This window comes from Symphalangus syndactylus, chromosome 16 (assembly GCF_028878055.3).
Source record: "Symphalangus syndactylus isolate Jambi chromosome 16, NHGRI_mSymSyn1-v2.1_pri, whole genome shotgun sequence".
Lineage (NCBI taxonomy): Eukaryota > Metazoa > Chordata > Mammalia > Primates > Hylobatidae > Symphalangus > Symphalangus syndactylus.
The window spans coordinates 61634899-61643934 of NC_072438.2; the positions used below are offsets into that span (position 1 = coordinate 61634899).

A 9036-nucleotide genomic window follows, 5' to 3' on the forward strand; every position below is an offset into this window, starting at 1 on the left:
AGCACCCGGCGTTTCCGTTGGCTCTTTCGCCAGCGGCGCGGAGCCGGCGGTTTTGCTGTCACAGCACTTGTTGCACGGAGTTTCTCGGCAGCCGAACTTCTCTTTGTTTCTCAGAGTCGACGGTTTCTTGGCGACAGCACCGTTGGTCGCGCCAAAACAAATGTTGTCCTTGACAACCCCGCCGGCTGCGTTCCCTTTCAGGCTCCTGGCACCGCCATTTCGCCGAGCCGTGGTCTCTTGTTCACAGCTCTGTGCCTCCATTTCTCGGTGGCGGGCAGCCCTCAGGCCGCGGATCTGGGAGATTCAAAGTCGCAGCTGCCCCAGTTGCGCCGAGTCTGGCGTTGTCGGATGGGTGCTGCAGGGCTGGGCGGGGGGAGCCCGACGCTCCTCGGAGCCGGTGACAGGGGAGCTGCAGGGGCACAGTCTCTTCCCAGCGCCGCCGCCGCCGCCGCCGCCGCCGCCGCCGCCGCCGCCGCCGCCGCACGGGTTCCGGCTCGGCCTCCAGAACGCAGTCCTGTGGCGGCGCCGCTGGCGTCTCTGCCGCAGGACCCCACGGTTTCGCGCGTCGTTGGCTTCTTGGTCCTAGCAAGTTTCGATTTCGCGGCGCCTGGGATTTCCAGCCCCTGTCCAAGTAGGGGAATAGCCAAAATGTGATTTCTCAGCCCAGGCAAGTCCTGACTTCAGACAAACACCGGTCTAGCCCTGGCTGCGATATCTAGGCCGTAGGAAGTCACCGTTTCCCCATGCGAAGGCGAAGTCACTCTGTGACTCATTTGTCAGCAGCTCCGGGTTTCCAGTAGCCTCGGATTTCTAATCATAACAACCATGGGGTCAGCCTAGCCTCAAGTTTCGTAGTCCTAGCAAGTTCCGGTTTCCTCCTGGTAAGACTTGCTTTAGCTGCGCAAGAAATGTTTAACTCCTGTGGAAACATGGGTACCAGCGAATGCGTTGTTTTTTGTTTTTTGTTTTTTGTTTTTTGTTTTTTAAGGTTTAGTGATGACCAGTTTAGCAGTGTCGGGAGCTCTTATACCAAGTTTGGTTTCTCAATATCGAGTCCCGTCTTAGCTATGCTTGTGTGTTTTAAAAGTCCCGTGGAAGTCAGGAAATGCCGGCGAACGCGATTTCTCAGTTTTACCAAGCTCCCTTTGACAATAGCAAGTCCGGCCCATCGAGACTTTTTCCTCCTGTAGACCAAATCGGGATATAGCAGCTACTGCGATTTTTTAGACGTAGCTAAACACGTTTAACCGTGGCCGTTTTTGTTTGTTTGTCGTAGGAAATTATGACAGGAGCAACCTGCAGGGGTTTAGATCTGACAGAAATATTTTAATGGTAGGCATTGCATCGCTTAGCCATATTTGACATTTCTTCTTTGTAGGGTTGGTTCTCTGTAATTTTTGCTTATCTTAAAATTATTTTTGTGTCTTGCTCTGAGCACAACGTTACCGATGTGTTTTTCAGTTTTACTTGCATTTCAGACTTTCATTATTTCACATTTTTATTTTTATTTCAACGTTATGTATTTTTGTTCTACTAATTTTGAGCGTCTCAGATTCGTGCTTTTTGACTTTCATTCTCTCAGGAGCCGGGGAGCCGAGCTCGGTCTTTGCCTCGCTGGTATCAGGTTCCGGGTGCTGTCTGGCGGCTCCGCTTCCTACGCGGAGCTGGCGGTTTTGTATCAGCACGTTTGCCAGTAGCGCCCACTGGGCGTTTTCTCAGTTGCTGCACCCGACGTGACATTTCCCGTTCGCGGGGCCCTTACGTTCTCCGTGCTGTCACTTTCTCGGTCCTACAACCGCTAGTATCTCCTAGGAACTTCCTGAACCCCGTTTTGCGGTGCAGAACGGTGATTGCACCGAGCCGCTGTTGCCACTAGTAATTCTGTGGTACCATTAGCCGGCGCTTTTTCTGTCACAACCCATTAAAACGGGTTAAAACATATTAAACCTATCAAACACATTGAACGGATTAAAACACGTTAAAATGCCACAACAGGTTTTTCTGGTACAGCACATTGAAACGGAGTTGGTTCATTCCTCCAAACACGTTGCTTAGGTGTGGAAGCACCGCTCTTTTCTAAGAGCGCGCGGTTTCTCTTTAGCAGCACCCGGTATGCCGCCGAAACGGGTATTCGTTTGGCAATACCAGCGCTATCCGCTAGGTGCCGGCGCTTGCTAAGTCCAACGCGCCGGTTTCTCGTTCGCAAGGTGGTTAGCGCGGAGCCCTAGCGGGACAGTTTTCCGGTGGCAGCAACGCTCATTTCCCGGAAACGGGTGGTTCTTGGCCCTTGCAGCGCTCTTTAATACCTGCGTTCTGTAGCGCTAGTTGTCTGCAAGGTTTGCTTAGTGTCATTTCATTTCGGTTTCTTTTCTCGCTATGTTTTTCTGTCGGGATTACGGTTCGTTTTGGCTCTATGTACTCTCTAAAATGTTATCGTTTTTCATTTGTCTACTAATTTTCGTGCATTTGTTACTACTGAGTTTCTTAACATCTGACTGGCCTCCGCCCACGGGCTCTGGAGAGCATAAATACTCAGGCTGATGTTAGTGCGGCAGACTCTCCCTCCTTGATCAGCGCAAACGTTGGTCTGAGGCTTAAGCGATGGAGCAACATTTTCTTGGCTGTGTGAAGCGGGCTTGGGATGCCGCAGAGGTGGCGCCGGAGCCCCAGCCTCCACCTACTGTGAGTTCAGAAGATCGTGGGCCGTGGCCTCTTCCTTTGTATCCAGTACTGGGAGAGTACTCATCGGACAGCTGTGATTTGGGACTGCTTTCCAGTCCTTGCTGGCGGCTGCCCGGAGTCTACTGGCAAAACGGACTCTTGCCTGGAGTCCAGAGCACCTTGGAACCAAGTACAGCGAAGCCCACTGAGTTCAGTTGGCCGGGGACGCAGAAGCAGCAAGAGGCACCCGTAGAAGAGGTGGGGCAGGCAGAGGAACCCGACAGACTCAAGCTCCAGCAGCTTCCCTGGTGCAGGCCTCCCCATCCCGGGGACAGACAGCAGGACACCGAGGTCTGTGACAGCGAGTGCCTTTTGGAACGCCGCCATCCTCCTGCCCTCCGTCTGCGGCGCCACCTCCCGGGTTTCTCAGACTGCCTGGAGTGGATTCTTCGCGTTGGTTTTGCCGCGTTCTCTCTACTCCGGGCGTGCTGCCCACGGATCTGTGGAGCTAAGCAGCCTTAGATAGCAGCAGAAGGCTTTTTGGATTCTCCTCCTTGAAAAGATTCTCAGCTACCAAACGTCTCCACCTAGAAAATAAAAATACGTTAAGATGTGCTTTCATTGCTGGTCGTCAGTTTTTAAATTCTCTTTTCCCTGACGTTTCTTTCTTGTTTCGCGTCGCTTATTACTTTCAGTTTCCTTGCATTTTACACATTTATATTTATTTCATTAAATATTTCATTCGTATCTGTTTTAACTTTGAGAAATCTATTTTACGATTGTAGAATTCTTAAGAGTTTTTGGCAAATTTAAAATTTATTTGTTTTTTCCATTGTATTTTTAAATCTTATTCCTATTTTTCTAATTATTGCTTTTTAAATATATGGTTTGTTTACACTTAATTTTATATCGTGTCTTTTACGTTATTATAACGTCTTTTTAATTTTAATTGTTAATTTTATTTTTAACAGCGGTCCTTCTTTTTTTCGGTATATCAATTCACTGTGTTTTACACTCAGGAATTTTATTCACGGTCATAAGACTGGGAGGTTTATCAATCTTTGCTATTTCTCGTGGAAGGACCACGCAATTACTTATATTAATACAACTTCACAGATGACCGGTTCTTAATATTACTTATTCTGGCGGGCCAGCGTGGCTCACGGCAGTAATGTCAGCACTTTCAGCGGCGGAGGCATGCGGACTGCTTGAGCTCAGGAGTTTGAGAACAGCCTGGGCAACAGGGTGAGGCCTGTGTCTACAAAAAATACAAAAATTAGCCCGGTGAGGTGGTGCGCACCTGTAGTCCCAGCTGCTCCGGAGGCTGGGGTGGGCGGGTTGCTTGAGCTCAGGAGGTCGAGGCTGCAGTGAGCCGGATAGCACCAAGGCCCTCCAGCAGAGCGCGACCCTGTCTCGAAATAAATAAATAATTGAAAAGATGACTTATTCATGGGTCTCAGGGCTAGCAGTGTTTCCTGCGTCTTTTTCTTTGGAACAGTTTGGCGTGGCTTCTAAGAGAGCTACCAATTACTTAATGGTACCACAACTGGGTTTAGCAATTCCGGTAGGCGCAGCAGGTCCGGCTTGGCCCTGCCTGCTTTGACTGCCTTTTCGGGAGTTTTAAACCTCCTACACTCGGAATATAGCCCTGATTGTGGTTTCTCTGCGTAGCAAGTTCGGACTTAAGCGGAATTAAGTATCGGCTTATTTCGCCTGCGATAAAGATGCTTAATTCTGCGTTCGAAATATTCTGAGCGAGTCCTGGGTTAGGGATTTCTTAGAGTAACAAGTGCATGCTTCGATTCTAAGTGCCCCCTGTGAATGTGATTTCTTAGCTCTTGCAAGTCCATATTTAGTCGCAACCAGTCCTAGTATAGCCGTGCCTACGACTCCTTAGTCCCAGTAACTTTCGGTTTCATGATGACTTATCCTGCTTTACTTATGCCTGAGTTTCAAATATAGAAGTCCGGGCATGAAGGTGAAGAAGATATTTTAGGAGTAGGAAGTAGCGGTTTAGCAGTGTCTGCAGTCGCTTAGTTAGAAGTCCTGGTGAGACCGAGCAGATATTGATATAGGCCTGACAGCGTTATCACCTCTGTGAAACCACATCGTTTAGAAGTGTTTGCATTCTCTTCTTTGTAGAGTCCATTTTTCCACGTTTTGCTTAGTTTTGGATTTTCATTTGATGAATCTTCCCAAAGGTATTGTTTTCAGTGTGTATGTGTGTGTGTGTGTGTGTGTGTGTGTCTGTGTGTGTCTGTGTGTGTTTCAGCTAACTTGTCCTTTAACAAAAATTGTTCCTAATTTTTGTTTTGCTGACCCTCAGCTTTATGCTGCCTGGTTTGCGCTGGCCTATAATCGCCGGAACTAAATATTCTACTCTGTTGGCCTAACTGGCCTTTCGTCGATGGCATTACTGCTAGTTTTGCCCCTCTAGGGGCTCCTCGGTGGTAGCACTGCCGGTTGCTTCTGTGAGACTTGCTAGAGCCCAGGACGCTGAAGTGCTGGGTGACCCCGTTTCGGTGCAACCACTCCGAAGGTTCTCGGTTTATCCGGCTGTGTTTTGGAACAAATGCCAATTCTTTCTGGGAGCAAGTGTCTCTCAGTCGCGTTCCTGGCTGTTTTCTTCAAAAGCAGCCGTTTCTCCTGGTAGCACCGCTTGTTGGCGACGGCGGATTCTTTTCCGTGGCAGTGCTGGTCGTTTCATGGAGTGGCCGGTTTCTCACTCGCACGGTGTCGGCTGGCAGTTATTCCGTGGAGGCGCAGCTCTCAGCCGCTTCCCTTGGTTCTCGGTGTCGGCTGTCCCTGTAGCGGCGTTTGCGGCGGTATTTCTGTCACAATCGAGTCTGTGTTTTTTCGATGACAACGCCATTCATTTCTCTAAACCAGGCTATGTCTGGAATTGGCAATTTCTCTTGGTCACAGAGTCCCTGGTTTCGCAGAGCCTGTTGTTTCCAGGTTACTGGACTGCTGTTTGCTCCGTGCGAGCAATGTTGCACCCAGTACCGTTAGGTGCTCCCTGTTGGAGTTTTGAGACAGCGTTTTGAGATAGGTGCCCCAGCACTCCAGACCTGGCACCTGAAGAAAGCATTATCGTTTCAAGCTCAGTAGGGGCAATAGAATGAGTGGTGTTAGAGAAAGCAAGCAGACGCTTGAAGAAAGGGCCACTCCGCAGTAGTTTTTGGCTTTTTTTTTTTTTTTTTCACTTTTTTTCAGACAGGGTCTGGCTGCGTCACCTTGGCTGGAGTGCAGTGGCACAAGCATAGCTCACTGCAGCCTCAACCATCCTGGGTCACGCACTCCTCCCTTCTCAGCCTCATAAGTAGTATTATATTATAATAAATTATCATATATTATATAATATATAAATTATAATATATTATATTATTGTATCATATCCGTTATATATTATATATAATATATTACATATTATATAATATATATTACATCTTATATAATATCATATATGTTAATATTATATAATGTATAGTATATCACATATTATATAATATGCAATATATTACATATTCGCTCCATATATTACATCTTATATGTCATATATTATAAAATATATATTTTATATATATATTATATATATATATATATAAATTAGACGGGGGTGGTAGCACTCACCTGTGCTCTCGGCTACTCTAGAGGCTGAGGCGGGAGGATCGCTGGATCCCAGGAAGTCGAGGCTGCGCTGAGCCAAGATGACACCACTGCACCAGCCTAGGCGACAGAGGAAAAAAGAAAAGAAAAAGACAGCAGACTTCCCTAAGCCCGTGGGGGACAGAGTGGGTAGAGCCGGTAGCACTTTGGTGGCACCGAGTGCGCAGTTGGTCGGTCGCTGCACCGTTCCTTTCCCAGCGCCGGCGGTTTCTCACTGGCAACGCCACGCCTTTGTCAGCGCTATGGGATGCTCTCTGGCGGCAACCTTCTTTCCGCCAAAAGTTGTCTTTTGCAACTGCACAGGCATTCGCTACGGGCAGGTGATCGCTGGGTCCCAGCGCCGCTGGTTTCACAACTTCGCGGGTGCCCCCCACCATCCCCAGCCCGCAGCATCATCGGTGAAGGGAGCCTGCGGTTTCTCCGCCGCGCCTTCGCCCGTTGCGTCCTGCGAAGCCAGTGGAATCGGTGGTCACAAGGTTGGTTTCACCAAGTCCGGCGTTTCTTGGCACCGGCACCGCTCTGCGCTTTTGCTGGCCCAGGCCGGTCTCAGCACCGTTAGGTGCTCTCTAAAGGCGACTGTCTGTCGTGGGTAGCAAAGCTGCTATGGGACGACAGTTTTTTAGAAGTTTCTAGTCGAGCCCATCTGGCGGTTTCTGGATCGCGGAACCACTCACTGGTTGCGCGGAGCTGGATGTACTTCTGTGGCCGCGCATGTTTCTCTGTCGTATCCCCCACGGCTGTCGTCCAAATCGCGGTGTTTCCCTGGCCCCACCGCCACGTGGGCAACTTCTTCAGTGGCTGCGGGGTTCGCTCCACTGAGTTGCTGGTTTTGATCCGCGCTTTCTCCCAGAGAGCAGACCAGACACTTTTCTGTTGGTGTCAACTGGCAGTTGTGCTGTGCACAGTTTCCTCGTCTCGGTGCCGGGCTTTCTCCATCCGAGGCCCTCTCGTGCCGGCGTCGCGGTCGCAGCACCCGGCGTTTCCGTTGGCTCTTTCGCCAGCGGCGCGGAGCCGGCGGTTTTGCTGTCACAGCACTTGTTGCACGGAGTTTCTCGGCAGCCGAACTTCTCTTTGTTTCTCAGAGTCGACGGTTTCTTGGCGACAGCACCGTTGGTCGCGCCAAAACAAATGTTGTCCTTGACAACCCCGCCGGCTGCATTCCCTTTCAGGCTCCTGGCACCGCCATTTCGCCGAGCCGTGGTCTCTTGTTCACAGCTCTGTGCCTCCATTTCTCGGTGGCGGGCAGCCCTCAGGCCGCGGATCTGGGAGATTCAAAGTCGCAGCTGCCCCAGTTGCGCCGAGTCTGGCGTTGTCGGATGGGTGCTGCAGGGCTGGGCGGGGGGAGCCCGACGCTCCTCGGAGCCGGTGACAGGGGAGCTGCAGGGGCACAGTCTCTTCCCAGCGCCGCCGCCGCCGCCGCCGCCGCCGCCGCCGCCGCCGCCGCCGCCGCCGCCGCCGCCGCACGGGTTCCGGCTCGGCCTCCAGAACGCAGTCCTGTGGCGGCGCCGCTGGCGTCTCTGCCGCAGGACCCCACGGTTTCGCGCGTCGTTGGCTTCTTGGTCCTAGCAAGTTTCGATTTCGCGGCGCCTGGGATTTCCAGCCCCTGTCCAAGTAGGGGAATAGCCAAAATGTGATTTCTCAGCCCAGGCAAGTCCTGACTTCAGACAAACACCGGTCTAGCCCTGGCTGCGATATCTAGGCCGTAGGAAGTCACCGTTTCCCCATGCGAAGGCGAAGTCACTCTGTGACTCATTTGTCAGCAGCTCCGGGTTTCCAGTAGCCTCGGATTTCTAATCATAACAACCATGGGGTCAGCCTAGCCTCAAGTTTCGTAGTCCTAGCAAGTTCCGGTTTCCTCCTGGTAAGACTTGCTTTAGCTGCGCAAGAAATGTTTAACTCCTGTGGAAACATGGGTACCAGCGAATGCGTTGTTTTTTGTTTTTTGTTTTTTGTTTTTTGTTTTTTAAGGTTTAGTGATGACCAGTTTAGCAGTGTCGGGAGCTCTTATACCAAGTTTGGTTTCTCAATATCGAGTCCCGTCTTAGCTATGCTTGTGTGTTTTAAAAGTCCCGTGGAAGTCAGGAAATGCCGGCGAACGCGATTTCTCAGTTTTACCAAGCTCCCTTTGACAATAGCAAGTCCGGCCCATCGAGACTTTTTCCTCCTGTAGACCAAATCGGGATATAGCAGCTACTGCGATTTTTTAGACGTAGCTAAACACGTTTAACCGTGGCCGTTTTTGTTTGTTTGTCGTAGGAAATTATGACAGGAGCAACCTGCAGGGGTTTAGATCTGACAGAAATATTTTAATGGTAGGCATTGCATCGCTTAGCCATATTTGACATTTCTTCTTTGTAGGGTTGGTTCTCTGTAATTTTTGCTTATCTTAAAATTATTTTTGTGTCTTGCTCTGAGCACAACGTTACCGATGTGTTTTTCAGTTTTACTTGCATTTCAGACTTTCATTATTTCACATTTTTATTTTTATTTCAACGTTATGTATTTTTGTTCTACTAATTTTGAGCGTCTCAGATTCGTGCTTTTTGACTTTCATTCTCTCAGGAGCCGGGGAGCCGAGCTCGGTCTTTGCCTCGCTGGTATCAGGTTCCGGGTGCTGTCTGGCGGCTCCGCTTCCTACGCGGAGCTGGCGGTTTTGTATCAGCACGTTTGCCAGTAGCGCCCACTGGGCGTTTTCTCAGTTGCTGC

At 50.1% G+C, this 9036-nt stretch overlaps 1 protein-coding gene across 1 annotated transcript; it reads left to right on the forward strand.

Annotated features, from left to right (window-relative positions):
- The first annotated feature begins 2601 nt into the window (after positions 1–2601).
- LOC129464853 (annexin-2 receptor-like) lies at positions 2602–3282 on the forward strand. Its single transcript, XM_055246290.2, has one exon. The coding sequence runs from the start codon at positions 2602–2604 to the stop codon at positions 3181–3183; it is 582 nt and encodes a 193-aa protein (XP_055102265.1). The 3' UTR covers positions 3184–3282.
- Positions 3283–9036: the final 5754 nt, after the last annotated feature.